General features: G+C 40.8%; 2 protein-coding genes across 2 annotated transcripts; one reads left to right on the plus strand and one right to left on the minus strand.

Moving 5' to 3' along the window:
- Positions 1 to 2,724: 2,724 nt before the first annotated feature.
- Positions 2,725 to 16,324, minus strand: trim46b (tripartite motif containing 46b; the record flags this gene model as incomplete). Its single annotated transcript, XM_083899427.1, has 12 exons — positions 2,725 to 3,187; positions 3,456 to 3,523; positions 5,058 to 5,287; positions 8,670 to 9,008; positions 9,287 to 9,408; positions 10,867 to 11,120; positions 11,408 to 11,503; positions 11,836 to 11,982; positions 12,387 to 12,585; positions 13,633 to 13,822; positions 13,943 to 14,204; positions 16,301 to 16,324. 12 exons carry the CDS (start codon positions 16,322 to 16,324, stop codon positions 2,725 to 2,727), a joined length of 2,394 nt encoding a protein of 797 aa, XP_083755553.1.
- A 3,869-nt stretch (positions 16,325 to 20,193) lies between these two features.
- On the plus strand, positions 20,194 to 21,640 carry s100a10a (S100 calcium binding protein A10a). The gene is made up of 3 exons (XM_083900044.1): positions 20,194 to 20,243; positions 21,116 to 21,279; positions 21,393 to 21,640. Exons 2-3 carry the CDS (start codon positions 21,139 to 21,141, stop codon positions 21,555 to 21,557), a joined length of 306 nt encoding a protein of 101 aa, XP_083756170.1. The 5' UTR covers positions 20,194 to 20,243; positions 21,116 to 21,138; the 3' UTR covers positions 21,558 to 21,640.
- The last annotated feature ends 2,219 nt before the right edge of the window (positions 21,641 to 23,859 follow it).

Raw genomic sequence — 23,859 nt, forward strand, 5'->3', positions numbered from 1 at the left:
TGGGTAACTGCACGTGTGTGTGAGGTGCGAGTGTCCTGATCAAAAGCACATGGTCATTATCGTCTATCACTCTAATCCAAGGTGTTTCATCATGTTTTAAAATCCCTGAGTGTATAATGTCCCATCAGGAAAGGCCAAAGAAGTTCAACATTTGAAGGGTCTGTATTCTATAAGTTATATTGTACTCAGCCTATAGGTGGAGTCCTTGGCACTTTATCAGGCCATATAGAAGAAAATGAAAGTGTTTTATGTCTGTTATTATTTGACTAATGCATGTGTGTGCGTGTCTATAGTTTGTGTGGACTAACCTATCTTTGTGAGGACATATTGACCTTGTGAGGACATCATTTTGGGCCCAGTGATGAACTGTCCAAGGTGTACTTTCACCCTATGTCAGCTGGGATTGGCACGAGCACCCCTTGTGTGGAGGATAAAGTGGTAGAAGATGAGTGAGTGAAGACATTTTGGCTGGTCCACACAACTTTGACAGGCTTTCTGAGGGTTAAGACCTGGCTTTAGGGTTAGAGTTATGCATTCAGTTGTGATGGTTAAGGTCGGGGTAAGAGGCTCAGGCAGGGATCAGCAAGTCAATGTGGCCGAGGGCCAATTTTTTTTATAAGCAGTGGAATTTGGAGCCAAAACATGATTTTTTCATCAGGCAAAGTGCATTAAAACGTCTTCAGTCAGAAACAAAAACCCACGTTAGCCACGTAAGCTAACGGTAATGTTGTCTTTAACCACCAGGTTGTTATGTTGTGAGATATGTACTCATACTTTTAATATTTATTGTGTGTCATTACAATTTTTTAACAATTACTGCTTCTTCTTGAGCCTAACATATGCAAGCAGGTGTTTTACGGACATTTACTCCTCAGACCTGGCTGTCTCCATGACAACAGCAGTGCAAACATTTAGTTTAGGTTAACTGTCAATTGTAGCAACAGAATCTATTTGAATAAGTTCATATTTTTTCAGAATAAAAGCTCTTTTTTGTGAAGCAAAATAATTTAAGGTCAGATTTGGTCAATCATCTGCTGGGCCTCATACAGATACTGACGGGCCAGTGTGTCTGTATTTGATACCTCTTTATAGTACATTTTGTGGCATAAACACTTACCTTGTCAGGACCAGTAGTCCGTATGTAGACCAAAACCTGGTTCTTATGAGGCAGAACCACATTTCTGAGGAACTGGTTATGTTTAGGGCCAAGATTTATAGTATTAACTGTAACCAAATGAATGTTTTCAGGCAAAATTCAGAAAATTCAGACATGCATGTGTGTGTGTGTGTGTGTGTGTGTGTGTGTGTGTGTGTTTGAAATAGATTTACTTGTATTTTATTTTCTCTAAGTCTCAGTGTAAACATGTGGAAAATACACTGTTAGGCAGGTGATAAAACACAGCGTGAAAAAAGGATTAAGGGGGAGAAAAAAAATCCATAAAAGCAATTCTGCAAGTTTCAAGAGGCAATCTGGTCGTTAATGGCATTTTCCCAGCTTCTGATTTGTGTTTGCATGTTTCAAAATCTGCTTATTCTCTTTTTTTTAAAGAAATGTGCAAAAATATATTTATCTTCCCAAATGAACATGAACATTACAGTGGATGCAGTTTGTCCAGATGAGGTTGGACAGCCTCTGCTGTGTCTTGCTGCTCCCTAGTGGTGAAACGCCAGCGATGTCTCGTCCTGACTGTGAAGTCTGAATCCCGACTGAACAAAAAACAACAGTTGAAATTGTTTTTGATTTAAACAATTTATTCAGTGTTAAGTATTTCCTCGATCCATTTTTTTTAAATTTCTTTTGCAAACATTCTGCCAGCAGGTGAAGTTTACACGGATTTGTTCTGTTAATATTTTTTTTAAGAGATGCTACTCATTTACTTGTAATCAGACAAGTTTTAAAAAACAACTGAGGAAACAGTGCTGTTCAGTTGAACCGTCCACACACACACACACACACACACACGCACGCACGCACGCACGCACGCACACACACACACACACACACACAAACATGTGTAGGCTTGTGTATTTGAAAATAGCGATGCACCAGCACAACGGAGCAAACTAGTGATTAGCTGTGCAGCAGAGGTTTAATTGCTTCTAATTACAGTATTGTCTCATTGTTTCTCTCCACCTCTAATTTACCACATTTACATCCCGGGAAAAAAGACAATACAACTTTGGTTGGGAGTGGGATCGTAAAAGTGTGAGTGACTATAAAGTTTTCACCGACAGCAAAGAGATGTGATTTAAGTTATAGATTTAATAACATATTCAAGACCTTTTTTTTTTTTTTTTAAACTCAACAAAATGATCTAAATCACAAGATAAGTCAAGCTTGAAGCATTAAGGACATGACGTGAAATAAAAGCTTCTTTAGGGGTAAATAAAACAAGTCTATGTGGTGCTGCTGTGTCTACATAAGCTTTATAAATGTATGCAATGTAGCCGCTAAGTGCAAGCATCAAAGTTATAATTACAAAGTAAGTGCCCGGATGGACCAGACACTACTTAAGCTGTACTGCTTGCAAAACTGCGTGTAACAAAAATGTAAGAAACTTAATTACATTGCATATTTGTTGCTATAGAAACACTTTCTTTCAATAAGAAATGAAATAGGAAACAAAATCGCTGAGATGTTTTTAACTTTTCGCTCTAGCTGAGTAAATACTTTTACAATTACCAAGTACATTCCACATGACCACATGACCTCAGATCAAGGCATCAGTTGTTATTTGAATTAGACACGCGGGTTTGGATGGTCACCCTCCGGACCGGAGTCTGATCTGCGTTGCGATTGGCCACCAGCTCCTGCAGCTGCAGAGCTCCTCCACCAATGAAGCAGAACGCCGGACACACCGGGCCAGAGCAATCTACATGCCCCTCCCACAGAGGTCGCAAAGAATGGGCGTCGTAGAAGGTGACGCGGCCCTTCTCAAAGTCGAGACACACACCCAGCCGCGGAGGCAGCGGGTAGGTGAGGCCTGTGGGGGAGGAGGCGGTGTTGCCGTTAATGATGGAGTCTCGACCACCGTTCCCATGGTTACTGTGGTGGTGTTGGTGGTGGTGGTGGTTGCTGGGCTGGGGCAGGTAAATTTTGCCCATGCCCATCGTGAGGAAGCAGAAGGGAGGAGCGGAGTCCAAGGCGTCCTCTGCTCCACTGTCATGGCCACTGTCTGGGTCGTAGCTGCAGAGAAAACAGTTTGGTCAAATTTACATTGATTAACGGAGTGATTTCTATGATCTTTTATTTATGTATTTTAATGTCTTTAGCTCATTTTGGACTAATTTCCCTGCAGGCTGATATTTCACAGCAGGTAGCTAATTAGTTATTGTCTCATGTATTCAATAATAACCTGATGTACAGTATTTACATGTGCAAGAGAAGTAGTGACCATGTTTACATGGACATAACAAACCACGTTCTCTGTGTTCATCACATTACTGTTCCTCACCGTGGACTGGCCATGTCTTGTGGCAGATGAAACCACTCCTGCAGTTTAGACTCCAATCCAACTCCCACCTATTCAAAACAGAAAAACTTTATCAGTCTGTAATGAATTATTAGCAGATCTCAGACAGTTGAGTGATTTGAAACTAAGTTTCAATATCAACCACCAATCCTAATCAGCGCTAGGCTCTGTGTCACTGACTCCTCCCCCTTTTATAAACGCCGGAACTGTCACTTTGCCTCTTTTCACTGTGCGTGACACTGAGAGGCTTGTCTCATGATGTCAGAGTTCTCTACCAGACCACCGTCCCGGTACACGCTCAACTTCTTTTCTCTCCCTCACTCAGCTCTCATCCCATTTCTTGGCATTTTTCAAAATCAGACATTGAGCAGAGTTAGCCTCAGAAGAGGCACCAACAGGATTCTGCATGCATACTTCTCTTTACCGCAACTCCTCGATCGTTTGTGATATCTCGAAAATTCAAGAACTATGGACTGGAGATCTGTCCAGGATGTGACCCCGCCTTTCGCCCTACGTCAGTTGATATTGGCGACCCTCATTGGAGGATAAAGCGGTACACTCTTAGAAATAGGGGTTCCAAAAGTGTCCTTCTACAAGGGCTGAGGTTCTACCTGGAACCATTTGCTTCTGAAAAATACTAATAGTTCCAGTAAGAACCATTTTGATCCAGAGAACCCTTTATAGCCCCTTTTCTGAATAAAAGGGTTTTAAAAGGGTTCTTGGTGTAACCCTCCAAAAGGGTTCTCCTATGTGGACGAGTCGAAGAACCTTATATGGTTCTACTTAGCACTTTTATTTCAAAGAGTGTAGAAGACAGATGAATGGATAGCAGAAAGCATAGAAATAGTGCTTTGTCAATGGGATATCAGGACTTCCTCCAGAATGACTGTACAATCACAGACAAGAATCACCAGCACGCCATACGTTTGTGACGTCAGCTTCTCAGTAACGTAATTCCAAAATGGTTAAATAACTTTGAAAACTCATTGGACAATTTTTGGACAATACTACAGCCATAAAATCAGAATAAATCCAGGAGGCCTGAATATCATGATGGTCATATCTAACATATTGTACGCTACCGTTCAAAAGTTTGGGGTCACCTATACAATTCTTTGGTGTTTTCCATTAAAAGTCACACTCAAAAAAGTTGCAAAATGAATAGAAAATATAGTCAAGACATTGACAAGATTAGAAATAATGATTTTTATTCAAAAATAATAAACTTTTTTTTTGCTTTTGTGAAAGAACCAGCAAAGCTGTTTTCAGCTGTGCTAACATAATTAGCAATTAGCACAAGGGTTTTCAAGGGTTTTCTAATCATCAATAGCCTTCTTACACTATTAGCAAACACAATGTACCATTAGAACACTGGAGAGATGGTTGCTGGAAATGGGCCTCTATACACCTATGTACATATTCCATTAAAAACCAGACGTTTGCAGCTAGAATAGTCGTTTACCACATTAACAATGTATAGAGTGTATTTTTGATTCGTTAAATGTTATATTCTTGCTTCAAAAATAAGGACATTTCTAAGTGACCCCACACTTTTGAACAGTAGTGTATGTGGAATGTACTTGCCTTCACTAAGTAAGACCCAGGCTCCACTGAGCATGCCCAGTAGTGACGTCCCTGTGTGATGGCTACATCTCCGACCAAGAGGTCAGAAGTCAGGTGACAGGAAGTGAGGGCATGGTCAGCGGCTTGCAGCAGAGAGAGACCAGGGACGCTGCGAGCGCAGCGCTGCTCTTTACTGACCACCAACCGGTCGGCATGGAGACCCCAACGAGAATCCAAATAGAAGTTAAGAACTGGAAGAGAGGCAGAGAACAGCAGAGGAAAGGGCAAGGGTGAAAATATGGAAAGAGAAGCGACGAAAGAGGTTAAAGAGAAGACAAAAAGACCGGTCTATTCGAAAATGACATAGAGGGGTTCTGGAAGCATTAGGAGGAGTTTGGGAGGCAGCATAGGGACAGTGATACAGATTTATAGTCAGGCAGCAGCAAGGAGAAGAGAAATGAGAAGAATAAATATCAATAGAGGGATAAAGAGGAGGGGAACAGAGCGCAGGCATGCACTTCCTCCCACCAACACTGGAAGAGAAATGCACACGGATCTATATTGATGACTCAGGGATTTAAATACAAAAAAGGTTTTTACAAAAGGAGCTCCCCCTGAAGAGGAAGTACATTTTACAGAGGGAACATACACAACAGCAGGAAGTAAAAAAAAAAAAAACGGCCTTCAGTACACAAGGGCACAAGGAATTCACCAGTCACTCAACTCCACCATTAGCCTTGGATCTGAATCCAATCCATGTTGTTAAGCCTCAGGTCTTAACAAACTGCAAACCTCATCATCAGTCCTCAGCCAGATCTTGTTATAGGAAATAGAGTGGGAGATGCAAGGGTGAATAACAGGTCGATAAATGGGCGGGGGGGGGGGGTGGAAGAACAGAGGACACACAGGATGACCACAAGGAGAGGAAGGAGAGAGGAGGCAGCATGGTCAAGAGATATGAATGCACTTCTTACGTTCCACGGGAGGCATGAAGGTTGGCAGCGTGGAAGTGGCACAGAGGAGGATGACAAGAACAAAGCTGTGGAATGGAAATAAAACACGAGAGATGGATGAAGTCACAAAGAATGAATGGGGGAAAAAAAAATAAGAAGAAGTGTGGGTGACCTGAAAAGTGGGCACTGCTGGAGAAACGGTTGAAAAGCAGATGGGAATTGGCAGAAAAGAAAGAACATGAATTATTGCGTGTGTCATCACAGTAACGTATGTTTTTTATTGTGACAATGTGGTAAATAATTACGGATGTGAAGCGTTGAATAGATGAGATATGAAATTAATTATTTTTTCATTGAGTTCCCTTCCTATTTGGGTAAAAAGAACTATAGAAATGTTTTTTTTTTTTTTAAAGAAACAAGGCAGAGGATAATCCCAGCCTTATTTTATACAGATAATAACAGGATTATAGTGATTTAAATAGTTTGAGATGATTACATAAACACCGCTTAAAAAAAAGAGAGAGGGAGAGAATAAACTGGTGTAATTAGACAATTATGGATTTGAAACAATAACGCCAGTGAGCCAAACAAAGGGAGAATACAACAGATAAGCAAACTACACAATGTAATCATCCAGAACGTTTAACATCATATCAAGTATAATTTATCAAATTTACCACAGATTACCACAGATATGTCAAACACATATTTTCTGTGACAATGTAGAATTGAAACCAAACCTTTTGGCTCATACTCAAGTGTGACTGCAGATAAAGTGATTCATATTGGGCTGTTTTATTTTTAGTATTATTATTATGGGATAAATAATTAGCAGATAAATAATTTGGTCCTTAAAATATGACAGAGCCCAACCAAACTTCACCATGAGACTACATCTCACATTTTAAAAACTAGAAACATACGTTTTGCTTTGCTTTAATGATTATCAAATACTTAATTTATGTGAATCAACGCATAGTTTACTAGATTAGATTGATTTATCTAACTCTGCATTTACATGATTTGGCTTAAATGTTTATCTGTTTTTTGCCTCATCAGCCATTATTGCCGTGAATATAGCGTCATAGTAGTTGTCCTAGGCATTTTAAAAACAAGGATATTAGAATAATACGATAACATAATAAGAACCAGAGTAGAAACCCTTGTTTGCACCATCTTCAGTCCTGACAAATAAAATAAATAAATATATATGTTAATGTTATGTTTAACACTGAGTCATCTACTAGAACTGAATTCACCAGTGGTTTTCTGCATTAGAGCGCCCCACAGTGGTTACTGTGGTTACTTCCTGGTTAAATCTTAATGAAAGATACTGAAGGCCATAGAAACATGTATAACAGAGCTGTGCTGCAGACTGGAGATGATAAACTATTAAAGTAACACATAGTTGTTTTACAGAATACTGTAGGCTTGTTTTCATGCAGAAGAGAATGAAACAGTTCAAATCAGCAACAGCCTAAAATGACTCATCGAAGGATCTTCAGACATAACAGTGCTTAAAAAATGTGCTTGTTGTTGTTTGGGTGCCTGAAGTTGTGTGCATGTTGTGTAGATCCACAATGAACGCATTTTACCATAAAATGTCAAATCCCAATTCTTGAAGACAATGTGGTGCTTTGTGATTCCAATAGGCCATTTTCACGCAAGTGTTACTGGCTCAGTTTTATTCAAATGTCACTCCTGAGACTAAGTAGCTCTACGACATTCAGCCACAGTTAATTGTGTTAATTGCGACTTTCCCTGATGTGACATTAAAGGGGACATATTATGCAAAATCAACTTTTTAATCATTCAAATCCTTATATTTGGGACTCTGGAGGCCCTATCAGGCGCCAACGTGTGAAAAAAGAGTGTTTTTGTGGTCCTCCTCAGTCTAAGTACAGGAAATGAGACATGCAATGTTGACTTGCACTCATTGGGTTGTAGCAATGCGCTAAATTCCTGGAATTGTTGTCCCGCGAAGCTCCGCTTTATCCGTAAAACACGTGAGAGTGTTGGCGAGGGCAACAGTATCCGAAAACCGGAAGTCCGCGAAAAGTTCTATTCTTGGCTCCACAGTGCAGCACAGAGTCCTACACACATTTCCAGCCTCAGAGGATTTATCTGTCCAGTGGATACATGTTATATATGACAGCAATGTGCCTGATAGAGCCTGCAAATGATCACTTTTCTAAATGCTAACTGCTGTTAGCTCCCAGTAGCCTTTGTGGGTGATGTCATTTCCTGTCCCTTAAGTTTCGTTTTACTTTTTTTAAGGTGGATCTAAAGAGATACTACTAAACAGAGCGTTCTGAACAGGGCTGTTTTGGCAGAGTGATTGAACTGCTGTGGTGCTTCATCCTTAAGGTATTTTGACCAAAGCATGTTACAGACATGTTCATTAGGACACCAGGGAACTAGGTTAACTTGGAGACATTGGGTATAATATGTCCCCTTTAAAACGTCTCCCTCCTGCTAAAATACAGAACGACTCACTTGTTAAAGAGCCACCAAATCCCACAATGCTGAAACTTAAATGTCAACTGTTTTGATAACACAGTTCCCTTTATAGAAAATATAATTATCTTCTCTTCAACTTCGAAAACTAACAGAGTTTGACCTTTTTTTAACACCCTCCAACAAAGTCAAGATCTTGTTAAAGCGGTGTCTTCTCTCTCACCTGGTGCAGGTGGAGTGTGCAGATACACCTCCTCGCTGTACTCCCCGTAGCCGGCCTTGTTGCAGCCTCGCACTCGCAGCACGTACACGCTGTCCATCTCCAACCTGTCGATCACCGCGCTGGTCCCGTTCACTTCGTCCAGCCGCTGCCAGCCCCACCGCGCCGCCGCCAGCCCTCCCCTGAACCCGCCCCGGGACGCTCCTCCTGGTACCACGCCCCGGCGCCGGTACTCCACAGAGAAGTGCCAAGCGGGCGCAGAGTCTTGTGGAAGTCGCCAGCAGAGAAAGAGCTGGTCGTAGGCCAGAGTACGCTGAGTGTCGATCACTGGAGCCAAGGGAGCTGTGATAAAACGTGTTTTTTTTTCTATTAGTGAAAGGTTTTAACGTGTCATAGTTGATCTAACACCTTCACCTTTATCTCTGGCTCACATTCACTGTCCATATTTCATTGAAATTGCACATTTGTCCCACAGAATATGTGAGATAGGACAGTCATTATAAGGCCCCGTCTTTCTCTCCTTGTCTGCTTCTTCACTTCTGTACCTTATCTTGTTTCCTTCCACTATCTCCATCCCCTGCCTAATTCCTCACTCTCCCTCCCTCCATTCACTTACTCACCCTGGATGAAGTTCAATTCTGTCAGCAGCTTGAGTTCTTTGGAGACGTCCAGCTGGAAGTGTCGGAAGGACGGATCGGCCGATAGCGTGAAATGCCCGAGGTTCTCGATTGCTTTGCTTAACCTGGTGCAGAGGAAAACAGGGGAACGCGGTGTTAAAGGCATAAAGGAGGATGAGTGTTTACATGAGGCTTCCATCAGGCTGTGTGGGAGGATGGCATGCACTGATATACAGGGAGTGATGGAGTGGGTGCGTGATTCTTTTTTTTTTTTTTTTTTTTTAAGGGATAAGGTTGGCATCAGTCTATATTTTGTCTAGAAATCCTTCTGAAATAAATAAAGTCTGTCTCAGTATGATCTTATCTATCTTATTTTCTGGGGTGTCACAGAATCAATCCACTCTTCTGAAAATAAGCTCACAAACATTATTTTATCTGTGCAATAATTCACTAAAACAGCCTGGCGTGCTTTAGTTTGCTTAAGTTAAGATAAATATATATCACTATAATTAGAGCCAGAGCACCGCTCCTGCCACAAATTTGTGCAAGAAACGTATTGTTTCCCCTTCAGATTATTATTATTATGTGGCTTTGTGTTAATTTTTGAGGGGGAACTTTGCACGGAGGTCAGGTCTGGCGAAAATGCGATATTATAGTGCCCGGACCGGTGTGTTGCTCGAGGGCTCTATAGCGCCCCCCTAAGCTGAGAGCCAAAATTGAGTGGGAAGATGTTTTAGCCCACATGTGTCAAACTTAAGGCCCGGGGACCAGATGTGGCCCGCGACCTCATTTTATGTGGCCCGGGAATGATTAATTAGTCTTAAATATCTGTTTTAAAATAGGTCTATGCTGCTTTAAGGCATGCGTTGACCATAAACTACATTTCCCATAATGCATGGCGATTGGGTTACCCGCAAAGTGACGGCATCCTGTCCCAGATACAGACTTTTAAAACTTCTTGACAAACTTAGTTTGTCAAGAAACACCATCGTGGACCAGGTTACATCTATAATTCATTATATCTGTAGCTTGAATAATAAATAAAAAAAGTAATAAATACAGAAAGTTATTTAGCAATATGTTACAGTAGTTACCTTTAGTTTACATTATATTTGGTAACATTTAGTTACATTTATTCTGTATGACAGTTACATCTTTGAGGGTAACCATTATGCTGATGTGGCCATCGGTGAAAATGAGTTTGACACCCCTGTTTTAGCCCATGATGAACAAAAAAGTTGATTGGAAACCATGGCCTCAACTCAACTGGAAGTCGGCCATTTTGAATTTTGGCGTCCATTTTGCAGATTTTAACCGATTTGACCGAGTACATACATTTATGTCGTACATAAACAAAAAAAACATGACAATTTGTACGAGACGCATCAAAAGCAAACGTTGTTTTTGATTTTACAAAATTATATTTTTAAAAAAGACAATTCACTTCTGTTTGTTGCATGACACTAACGTTCTAATCCTCTTTCCACTTTCTTCTTGGGGGGGAAAATGTTTTTTACAAATCTAATCTAACACCTGTTCCATCATCACAAATAGCAATGCCAAAGATAAACATTTTGGAAAACCTGTTATGCGTCTGGCGAGCTGCCTGCACAAAACAAGGCTGGTCTGTTTCCTTCAGTAGTTCCTGGGTAAACGACATCAGCCCGGCGTGTTCCATCAGGCCCCGTCTCTCCGCCACTTGAGCAGCCAATGCCTCTCCTCTTTTCTGCCGCGCCATCTCCAGAGTCTGCGTGAGGGAAGAGTGGCGCTCGGCCAGAGCTGCCGTCAGATCCCTGATGCTCTGAGCCAGCTGCTCTCTGGCAGACACACTGTTTACCTGGTGATGAACAACACATTAGGACGAGTTCAGACGTCGATCCAGTGCTAAATGACGAGACTTATTTACTTAGTTTTGAGTTTTCAATGCGAGGGCTTAACAGAAAATACACTATTAAACCATACAACAACTAATTAAATCATTAAATCAGTTACATCAGGATTAAGTGTGTCACATTAGGGTATTTATAGTGTAAATTAAGAATGGATTTCAGTGTGGGCTCTTTGTAGTTCTGTGTTCTTCTGCTGATGACTGGTGTAAACATGACAGCTTTAAGTATTAAGCACCTCGATCTGTGTGATGGAACTCTCCAGCTGGGTAATCTGAGCCAGAACTGTGTCCTGGTTGGACAGAATGTAGTTCATCTCTTTTGTAATCTTCTCCTGTCAAACCACAAAAACACACAAGTCGGCTTAATTGTTAAACACACATCCTTACACAAGCATTCATCCATTTACTGTATGTTTTATTTTACTGTACAATACATGATATTTGAAAGCTGTTTCTTCTCAGCACTGCATTTTTGCAGAAACGTCCATTTTCATTTACTCAATTAACTTATCATAGCAAAGAAGAAATGCATAAATCTATGGCCTTAACTGACCCCTGATACCATTCATGTTATTATTCACACGGGAGGATTCTGTGTGTCCAATTTTAAACGTTGTGACTAAATCGGATGAGAATTATTCTCAGGTCAGATTCAGAGTCGTACCTTCAGAGCTTGGTATGCCTGGGCCACTGGGAGTATTTTGTGTCCTGTGTGGATGCGGCGCAGTTTGCAGAGTGGACAGAGCAGCCGCTGACAGGACCTACAGTAGAACTGCAGTTTCTCCTGGTCGTGCTCCGGACAAGTCAGAACCTGACGGGGGTGAAGAGATTCATCAATGTGGACTAAAGTATTTAACAGCTCACCATCATTTTAACCAATTGTTATTATCTTTGGATAAGAACACTATATTTGCAGAGAGAGGAGACTCTAAGCTTGCATCTCTAAGATGCTGTCACCAATGATATGATGTTAGGAAACCTTACATCTGCCCCCTGCTGGATTCTAGGTGATACTACTTAAACAGAGCAGTGCAACAGTGAATTATAAGGATGTGTGTATTTGTATATCCTGCCTTTGGCAAAGGGGATTATAAAGAGATTGTATTTCTAATCTGTGTTCTTAACTACTATAAATATGCATCTTTAAAATAAAAGTATATTCAATTCTAATAGTTAAGTCATTAGTTACAATTAACCTAAGCCTCAATGTCTTACCTTTGGTCTGAAGTTGAGAGTAGGTAGAATGTGCTCGTGTTGTGCCCGCGGCGTCCCCCATGGATGATAGAGCTTGAAACACTCGTTACAAAAGTTAGACCTGCAGTCGCCGCAGCCCTTGGTCGCCTCCAGAGCATGAGGAGGCTTACAAAACTGGCACATCACAGCCACACTGCCCAGACTGACCGTGTGTCTGTACCTGGAGGAGGAGGAGGAGGAGGTGTGGAAAGGAAAAGCAAAGGGAAGAAGAATAGTAGTATTAGTAAAAAAAGTTATTTATATTAAAGAGATAATCTGCAACATCCATTCATTCGTCTTCTACCGCTTTATCCTCCACATGAGGGTCGCTGTGCCAATCTCAGCTGACATAGGGCGAAAGGCGGGTACACATGCAAGAACATACAAGCTCATCTGTTGATAATTTTCTCGATGAATCATTTGGTCCATAAAATGTCAGAAAACGTTAAAAAAAAAAACGTTGATCAGTGTTTGTCAAACCTTGAAATGATGATCTTATCGAATGTCTAGTTTTGTCCACAAATCAAAATGATTCAGTTTTAATGATTTCTTTGTTATGTGGAGCAAAGAAACAAAATAGTTGACGATTAATTTAGTAATAAATTAATTGTTTCAGCTCTACATGCTAACTCCATGCAGAAAGGCCCTTGTTTTCCGACCGGGTCGTGAACCTGGGCCTTCTTGCTGCAAAGGCAAGAGTGCTAACCACTACACCCACCTTGCATTTCTGTATATCTAAATTATCTAAAAACAAATCTTAAGCCATAAAGGTACTGAACAACAGTACAATAATTAAAAAACTGCAGTCTAAAGCCTAAATCAAAAGTGGACATGGGTAAAATTGCCAACAAAGACAAATGTAAAGCTATAAAAGTGTGTAAAGTGACAGAGAGAAACAGTGTGAACAGGTGATACAGTGAACACAGACCTAAACACACAGTCAGCCACATTATCTACAGTGCGTTGCAGTGCATGCTCTGCAGGATTCCTGAGCACCTCCGAAACTGCTGAATAACTACAAGCAGAACTGTTATATCATCCTTCTTCACGGTCTGCTATTCAGGCCTGAGTCATCTATTCATTTGCATCTGGTCCCATTCATCATCGATACTGAAGACCGGTACACTGTGAAGTTAACTGAGCCTGTCGTTGTATTGTTGTGCTTGCACAGAAGAGTGTGTGTGTAGGTGTGTGTAGGTGTGTGTGCAGGTGTGTGCGTGGTACCTACCTCTCCACTATACGTTCCAAAGTCAGGTTGCGCAGGCAGTCAGTGAGGCCCTTCTCTCCCAGCTCCACATCGCGGCCACAGGTGACACAGGGGAACATCATCACCAGAGGTGGTCCCTCCTTGCGGCGTCGCCCAGGGTGCGTCCCATATCCCGGTGACCGGGGCATGGATGGTGAAGGCGGGTGGGGACCTAAAATCAAGAGGGACATCAAGTTATGAGCAGAGGCAGAGAGAGTTGTCCAATCTTTAAAAAAAACAAACATATTTTATTAATTTCCTCCCCACATGTTAAATACAGAGTTAGGATTACCCGATCGCAGCACACGATCAATGGGTCGCTGTTCAGCTTTGGGTGCAGGTCTGCGGGCCTGGCGGGGTGAGCGGGTGTTGGGTGTGGAGGCCGGGGAGTTGGGCTCTGGAGGAAGCTCCGGAGGCGGGTAGCCATTTGCCACTAAGACCTCAGAGGCGCACAAGAGGCAGACGCTGTGCTGACACGGCAGGACCACAGGCTGTTTGACAATGTCCTTACACACCGGACAGTGCAGCTCATGCTCCAGGCTCCTCATGTTTGACTGTGGGAGGTGAAAATGTAAAAAAAAAAATGAAATGCACATCCAGTTAAAACCATTTAGATTAACCATTTATATGTTTCAAGGACAACGGACTATTGATCAATACAGTTGCCATGTTAAATACCCACAAACCGTACTGATCAGCTCACATTTTAAGTGCATATTAGTTAAATACAATAATAACAAATACACTATTAGATTAAAAAATAGACTATGAAAAGTCTAAAAAAAGACTAAGGGAAGTAAACAGATTTTCAAGCTTTTCAGTGCAATCCCATCATTTCAACCTTATTTGTATAGCACCTTTCATACAAGCATTGTAGCTCAAATTGCTTCACAATAAAAGGAAAACACAATTTAAAAAGTAAATACAAATAAAACACAACACAGGGTGGAATAAAAAGGAACTAGTTGAAGGCTAAAGTAAAAAGATATGTTTTCTTTTAATAATATAGTGAGCTGGCTTCACTGATATCTAAGGGTAGTGTGTTCCAAAGTTTAGAAAACACAAATTATTTCATGAATCTAGAAAGGAAAGCATCTTCATCGTCATCATACAAATGAAACTGTGCAACAGAATGACGAGATCAGAGCATGCAAACTGACCGAATATGTCTAACATTAATGTCTATGGCCAGACATAAAAAGGGCAAAAATAACACATATCCTGACAGTGTGCACTGGACATCACTCTTTTAAAATATAGATAAAGGCCAGGCATTCATTATTCAGCTATTGTACAGTGCAGCCTTGCTTATGAGCATGCGCTACTCAACCAGTCACCACATGTACTGTATGTTAATGACTCTATGGGATGCTCACTGTATTTCTCTGTATTTATTACATATTTGCTTTACTCCGCAGTATCTTGGGGATGTAAAGTTGTACTGCACAAGCCCCACAGCTTTATGATTGCTCCTTTTCATACTCCACTTTATTAATGCAGCATCTGTATAACGTCTGGTGGCGTCCATGTTGGCACATACTGTCACATGGCACACTAGGGGGAACAGGACTTTATGTGCAGTGCAGTGCTGTGCAAACACGGAGCGTGTGCATTTTAATCGCTTTGTTTCAACACATGGTGCACAGTGTGTTGATGGGTTTATGTCTCTGTAAACCTCACTGCTGAACCAGCATCTTCAGTTCGATGTCGCCATGTAAACTAGTCTGTGCTGCTGCTGCTGCTATAATGGCCAAGTGAAAGGCCACACCTCTGGAGCTGATGGTGTGTCCCTGTTAAACCCAAGGACATGGATTTGACAGTGAAGGACACAGGTGTTGTTTCACATCCACAGACACTAAATAACTGCAGCTTCACAAATGACTTCCAATGCCAAGTTTGATTGGGGATTATTATTTTTTTTTGTTGTTGATGCAAAATTAGGATGCCCTGCTTTATTTTTGCTTCATGGACGTCCTTGACTCACAACCTGAAGCGAAACTGTCAAACTCAGTCAGCGGCACGTCCACACCACTCACACTGTGAGTTCACTTCAGAAATCAGGACAAGTCAAACTCAGCAAGTGTGCCGCACAGACAGGCGGAGTGTGAATTGCACACATGATGCAGCATCAGCAGCACATGTAAAACCACTGTTTATGCATGGTGGTGCACAACCAGCAGAGATAAAACACACAAATCTCTGAATCTCCACATTAGTTTTAAAAAAACAAGAAGCTCTCAAACAGTAAGATGGAGCCTGGTCACAACCCTGGGATAAATTATGCACGCAAGTAAGCAATGTCTCCCTGGTTTTACTGGCCTGTTGTATAAAAATCAATACATCTACATGCACATTTTCCAAAAATTGGATGTGGATTCCAGAAGAACCAAACAAAAGACCCATAATGGATTAAGACATCATCATTTCTCTCTCAGCCTCACTATGTCATTCTCCAATGTCACGTTCGTCAACTCCGGCCTGTCTTTTCCCTCCAACCTCATGCATTTTAACTCTGTCGCAATTTCACGCAACATCGCTGTTCCGGCAATCTGTGCCACGCCGCGTGCCGCACATATCATGTCTGCGCGCGTGAGGCCCCGGCGCGCTGTAGGCGGCGTGAAAACAGCCCGCTGCGACAGCGCATCCTTACCTTCACCTGGAATCTGGGCGCCATGGCAGCAGGGCAGGCTACGTGCGCATCATCGTCCACAGCATCGAGAGGGGAGAGGGATGTCGCGTGAAAGAAGGGGAGGGGTTTCAGGCATCACATCCTCCATCCCCCCCTCCTCTTGCATCCCTTTACTACTGTACAGGAGCGCTAATATGGCTGTCAGTCCAAACCTTCACATCCACTAAATGTGAACGTTTCTGCCATTTCGTCTCCACCTTGTCAACATCTGACGGGCTGATGCTACAAACAGCATCCGCTCACTTTCCATCTCCTGCATCCGCAGCAGCCTAAGGAAGGACTGCCCTGCATCCCGTCTCCATGGAAACGATCATCCTCTGAGCTCCGCTCAAAAAAATATATTCAGTTCAGTCTGAATCTGTATATTTTATATTTTATGAAAACACCCCCTTATCTAAAGAGTGATTTTTCAAGAATATACAGCAGCAAATGTGATTCCATCGGTTACACAACTACACCTATATCGTCACCTTGTATCCAAATGCGAGTATTATAAGAGAATAATACTACACGGATGTGTACAGGCCCATTTACACGGTGAAACCACGCACACGCGCCATCCTCCTCCTCTTTTTTACGCTCGAGTATTTTTTTTACAGGTTGCAGTTTGTATAAGAACAGCAGCAAAAGGCTCACTGATACTAATGTGTGCGTGCGTCGAAGTGGACAGATACTTACACTGGTGCGGAACGAAGACTCCATCGTTGATGATTTCACATCCATCTCTGCCATTTTAAGGACCTTTGCCTCATCGCGTCCATCATCTCGAGATAAACCGCGGTGTGTCCAGGCCAAAGGTCACGTGGAACATATTAAAATACAACAAATAAAAAAAAAAAATCTACAACCTGATCTCTGTGGTGACACAATCCTCTCTGTTTACCATATGGTGAATTCTCCGTTTGGCGATATGTCAATAGACACTAGACACGTTTTATGTAGCGAATGTTAAAAAGCAAAGAAATAAAAACATCGTCTGGTAAATCTGAGTCAAAAAAAAAGAGGAAAATGGAGAGTCAGTGAAGATCCGTGGACAGAAGCCTGTGGCTGCATTTCTCACCCAGACACCTCATCCCGCAGCGGATGCCTTTAAATGAGGTGGCGCACAGCAGGGTGTGAGGTGACGTCACTGAGAGGGAAAGACAAACTGGAGCGTCTCTGTCAGCAAACGTTTCCTCCAGGATGTAAAAACCACATCCTCACCTGTTTGGTTCGCAGGGATTTATAAGTCAGGTGATCTTGGAAGAGAACATTTTGCCCACTCTCTGGACACAGTTGACCTAAATTAACATTGGTAATTATCAAAATAATGTTTCTGTAATGGTGAATCTTTAACCCAAATTATATTTTTAATAATACAATATCATTATTATTGTTATCCATGAATTTTCAAATGTACTGTTTTATTGAACAAAATATCAAAGCACGTTATTATTTATTGATTATGACAAATTATAGTTATCTACTTGGATTTAATGATTGAATGTTGATTTACATTTGGGTATAAAAAGGGTGACTTCATTTTGTTATTTGCCAAATAAATAATGGATTAGTTTTAAACAAGTTTTTTTAAATATTAAAAAAGGAGCGATAGGTCTAAGTTTTGTTGAGCACTGTATACAAATTGCGAACAATGTGCAATTAAAAAAAGAAAACAAACAAACATATAGGAGAACAAAGATTCTTAGTTTCAGGTGTTTATGAATGAAAACTTATTTATTAATTAATTAGAACATCTTAAATTCCATACATTCTAAACACTGAGTTGTTGTTTCTGAGGCTGACACACAGTGTGTAACTCTACAAATTCACCACAAGATGTCGCCATGCACATTTCACCAGAGCAGGAGTTTACCAACCTCTTTGAGACTGAGAGCTGAAGGGTAATGTGGATGGTTACCATGGTGATGTATAGTCTCAAAGTAATATATATATATATATATATACATACACACATATATATATATATGCTTATTTTTACAATTCAACATTTTTTATGCATTGAAGAGCATACACCTTTGGAGTATTTTAATTAAGTTAAGCGCTTACTTAATCAGTGATATGAAAACACATAATGAAAACGTGATCTGATGATAGAATGTTTGTTAACAGGGCTGCGGTTGTTTAAGAGATTATGCAGAACAAAGCTGTCAAAATCTTAATCTGTAATGTTTTCATAACAGTTTTTGGAAGTGGACATTTTTGTCTCAAGAGAATGGTTCATTTGTTTCACAGTGTCCTGTTGTTCTCTTGGGAAAAATTCATATTCTTCTTCTTATTCTAATAATGATAAAATAATAATAATACTTTCCAGCCGGCTGTACAATGTGAGGTGTAATGCTGCTCTTTACAGGACAAAGTTCTTTATCACAGTTCAAAGTTCATCTTCATCCTCATTCTTTTATACTCACTGTGGTGCGAACCTCCACAGACAGACCACACCCTACAAGCAGGCAGTCGTTTTATGGTCTGCAAAGAACAAGCCTTTATTCTGGTGCAACTGAGACCAAACTACTGATATGTTCACTGTTTGAGCAGAATATTCATATGTCAACAAGCCACGGTCTATGTCCTCAGAGCAGCTTTTTATTTTAAGAAAATCATCTCATCTGACTGTGGCTCAATGTATATACAGCTGCATGCTGTGGACACCTTTAGTGTTTGCCCGAGGGTGAGCTTATTGGTGACCACTGCACCAGAGAGTATCCACTATGTCAATGGAGGAGAGTGTGTTGTAATTTTCTTTGTTTGTTTCGTCTAAACTGCATCATAACAGGCCATAACTGGCAAATGATCGATGTGCTATTATAACATTACTAAAGCAGTGTTAGAAGCTGTCAATTTGTCTCATAGACATTTATTTAAAAAGGTCATTAGTTCCAGTTTAGTGTGAAAACAAGCACTTGATTAAATCCTTCTGTTAAACACACAGTGGGAACAATGCAAGTTGTTTAATGGGTCCATTATTCTTTCTTTCTTGGTTAATTTGATTGTGTCATATTCTCTCTATTGAATACTGAAGAAGCTAATTTCTTAAACACACACGTGTTTCATCAAATCAGTACTATTAGCATGCAATTATCAATTATTGTCCAGTGAACTAAATGTCTACTATTGTCTACAACCCAAATAAATAAAATAAAATAAATGCATTCCCAAAGTGAAGTATACACTAACATATTAAAATGTTTTGTCTGTGTCTGATGCTCTATAAACGTAATGTCACACACAGGCTGAGGTCATTATTGTAGAAGAGCACATTATCTCTTTAGTTTCTCTTAGCCTGGGGGAATGATTAAACTACCGCAGGCGTAGTAGGAGCAAAGAAAGGGGGGGTATTTTGCCAAAGGGCAAGTCTAAGCACGCCTGTCTGTATACTGTTGCTATAGGACTGGCCTATTATTGAGAAAATATATACCATGTAGTTTTTGTCTTCAGTAGCAACATAAGGTTCAAAGCCAAAGGAGAAGAAGAGTTTGAGAGAGAAATTGCCACATAAAAACACACAAGATGCTGCTTTTTCTGTTTGAACTCATAGAGCATTTCCAACTGTTTTATATATATATATATATATATATATATATATGTATATATACAAAGATTGGCCTGTCAGCAAAACTCCTTCATTTCTAACTGCAGATATTAAAGTCCTATATGACCTTCGTGTAGTTGTACTCTCACCATTGAAGAATGCGATGAAAGTCGTATAACTTCTTTAAAGCCGATGTATGCATAACAATTCTGTGTTTGCCTTTCCCGCCCCCTTAATACTGTGATCCACATCCATTGCCTGAGCCTGACTCACCGCTCACAGAGGATCCAGGGCGTTGCCTCTCTATAAAGTCTCTGCTGCTCTCTTCCACAACTCCTGCTCTCTGTCCCCGTCTCTCCTGCTCTCGGCACGGTAAGGCTAAGAATAACGCTCTGCTGGCTCTTTGTCAAAAGTTTTCATAAACCGCATGATGTCAATCAGTCAATTGGGGAAGGAATGTGCTAGAGTGTTTACTTTTTGTTTCATAGTTTTAAATGGAACATCTCCTGTCTGCTTACTTTTTCCACTGCTTGCTGTTAAGTTATGATTTTTTCCCCTTTTTTCTTTAATGGCTAAAGATTCACACTTTTACTGTTTGACCCTCAGGACTAACTCTATTCAACAATCTTTTCTGGACTTTTAGTGCTTTAATCTAGATATAAATCTTCCATTCCCCACTTTTACATGAGTAAAACTCCATTGAAACTCTGTAATGAGTGTTATGTGTTGAGAGATGATTGGACTATGCAAACTCCCCCTCTCTCCTTTTAAGGAGTAAAAAATGCTTAACTTCTGATGTTGGTAGATTTTTTTTTTAACCCCATAATGAAGTTTCCATTCTTTCATAAACAAATTAGTGAACTTTATGAACTTTCTGTTCCATTTGGTTGAAACTCTCTTGTGATTGCTTGTCAATACTGCAGTGACTTAATAACAGGCCTTATCTCACGTCTACCAAGGATTACTCACCAGTGGGTAGGGCTCTGGAGCAAAGATCAGAGTACACTTCTCTTCTCAGTGTGTTATCATGCTACTAACTGGTACCAAGCAATGATACACTCTGTCTTTTTGATGGCATCAACAAATAATCAGATATACACACAAACATGTCCTCATGTTGCCTCTGAGAAGACAAGACTGCTGAAATAAAACGCTTTAGATAATGATTTCTATATCTATGATTGCAGCAGAAATGGTGTATCGTTCAACAATCTCTCCACTGTCTGATTTGTGTTTTTTTTCAGCGTCAACTCCAACTCCCGCAATCATGCCTTCAGAACTGGAAATTGCCATGGAGTCCCTTATCAAGGTGTTCCACCGTTACACCTCTAAACAGGGGAATACAGCCACGCTCTCAAAGAAGGAGCTCAAGGATTTGATGGCGAATGAGCTTTCCAACTTCCTAGGGGTGAGAAGCGAGCGCTGTTCATGCAAAATGCACGATTGACAAGTGGGCAGAGTTGTTATTCTTGTAAACACACGTGCACTAAAACCAACATTACTGTCTTGTTGTTGATGCAGTCTCAGAAGGATCCTGCTGCTATCGACAAGATCATGAAGGACCTGGACACCAATGGCGACGGCCAGGTGGACTTTGAAGAGTTTGTTTCCCTGGTTGTTGGACTGTCAGTTGCCTGTGAGCAGTGCTATCAGATGCATCTGAGGCAGCAGTCGTACAGAAAGTGAAGAATGACGGCAAGAAAAGCCAACAAGCATTTCTTTTTTTTTTTTGTAAAAATAACTAATGTCCATTAAAAACACTGAAGAATTTCAAACCTGTTGTGTGTAATCTGTGTGTGTGTGTGTGTGTGTGTGTGTGTGTGTATCATACATTTTCAACCCCCATCTCAGTTCTCCACATCATAGCTGGTCCTCAGCCACTGAATCACGTCATTTCACTCCCTCGTTCAGCTCATTCCAGAGATCATTCTCTACTTTCTCTTTTAAAAACAAAACAAAAACAGAAATACTAAATGTTTCACCCAGCATGGAAGGTTAGAGAAGCCTCTCTCTTTATATTTGATAAGGTTCTTCTTATCACTGCTCTGAGGAATCTGCAGAATGCTCCATTTGTGAACACACCTCTCTGTGAAGCCAATGTCGCAATTCCCCATATTATGGCACATACATGAAAAGAATACATGAGGCGACGGGGATTATTAAAACGTTTGCTGCATGCTTGTTAGTTGTAGTTGTTTAAGCTTTTGAGGCTGAGGAAATGTGGAGGCTCTGAGTCATGGTGCGCAGCAGAGATCTGTTTTTCTAGCAAATTCTTTTCATTGTGTTTCGTGGCTGATGAAAGTTGGAAAATACCAGAGTGGTGAGAGGAACAGGAAAACCCCGCCTCCTGCTTCTCTCTCAGCATAAAAAAGGACTCTTTCATTTCAACCTCATTTGCTCTGAAATCAAGTCTCTCAGGCAGCATTTCTTCTCAGGCCCATGTGATGAAACTGGCGATCAATATTTTAATCTTGAATGTAACGGATGGGGATGTTTGGGTTCAAGTTTAGGCCACGAATGATTGTCTTTTAATCCCAGTAAAGTTGGCAGGATTTGTTCTGCCTGGGGAAGGTTTGCCGAGAAGTCAAAACCCAGGGCAATAAAAAAATAAAATCTTGAATCTCTTGAGCATTGCACACACCTCCATGGGCAGGGCCTAACTCTGTGGCCTACCAATAATGATCCACAGGGAAAACAGTCAAGTTGCTAGGATACACTTCTGTGTGTGTGTTTGTGTGCGTCTTTAGTAGTCTGTGTGGCCCAATTGTCAAGCAAACCTATCTTTGTGAGGACATATTCACCTTGTGAGGACATTTTGGCTGGTCCACACAACTTTAATGGGCTTTTTGAGGACTAAGACATGGTTTTTAGGGTTAGGGTTCGGATTAGGGTTGGGGTCGCGGTTAGGGTTCGGCATTTAGTTGTGATGGTTAAGGTCATGGTAAGGGGCTAAGGGATGCATTATGTCTATGAGTGACAAATAATACAAAACCTACCCCTTTAGGACCTTTTCTGACAGAAATACTAACCTTTTTAGGACCTTCATTGACAGTCCTCATTGAGATAAAAAAAATAAAATAAATGTAAAACTTGGTGCTAATGACCTGTTTAAGTTTAGGGCTAAGCTTTGAATGGTGGTTAGGTCAAAACGTTAGGGTTAGGCATTAATAAGTTATGGTTAAGTTTAGGGGCACCTGCATTGTTTAGTCTGTCCAAATGAATGGAAGTCAATGTAGTGTCCTAAAAAGAATAGTGCAAATCTGTCTGTGTGTGTGTGTGTGTGTTTGCGTGTGTGTGTGTGTTTGCGTGTGGGTCTACAGTCAGTCCTTCAGTTTACACAAGCACTACGCCCATGTGACCCAAACTGCTTTGGATATGACGTGGGCGTGGTGCGTGGTTCTTGTCCTCAGAGTCTGGAATTCTTACTTTTACAGACTTGTTTTCTCAGAATATTCCTTATTTGTAGCTGTACAAAGACACCACAGCAGCCAAAGACACGGTGCACATACAGTAGCTACATAAACAGTATATACATGCTCTATTTTTATCACGCAGCCTACAAACAATGCAGTCATTATTCGATAAGATCGCTCACGTGGAGCATGAAGTAGCAAAAACATTGATTGGTGCTGTCAATGAAATCTTACTCCATGAGCGAGACGAGGATACTTCCCAACACTGAGATCATGACCTTTGATGCAACCTTATCAGCTGGTTAAATGGTTATACTTGTTTTTCTATATATTATTTGTGGAGACGCGCATTGGTGTGATTTGATATATGATTAAACATGCCACACCTACGTCTGACAGAACAGCACCGCTCACTGGTCAACTTTAATAATAATATAACAGTTATATTATAACTGTTATATAATAACAAGATGTTTATTGTGTTCAGGAAGTAGCTGTTGCTAATGGAAATGAATTACAGCTGCAAAGATCTGCAAAATGATGTTGTTCTATTTAGTTTAGGGAACACTTTATCC

This window comes from Microchirus variegatus (genome assembly GCF_963457635.1).
Source record: "Microchirus variegatus genome assembly, chromosome: 13".
Classification (NCBI taxonomy): domain Eukaryota; kingdom Metazoa; phylum Chordata; class Actinopteri; order Pleuronectiformes; family Soleidae; genus Microchirus; species Microchirus variegatus.

Bases quoted from the DNA above. Each gene is read 5' to 3' on its own strand.
- s100a10a (XM_083900044.1), top strand. From the start codon at position 21,139: ATGCCTTCAGAACTGGAAATTGCCATGGAGTCCCTTATCAAGGTGTTC. The intron at 21,280-21,392 runs GTGAGAAGCGAG...TTGTTGATGCAG, and splicing joins AGCTTTCCAACTTCCTAGGG to TCTCAGAAGGATCCTGCTGC.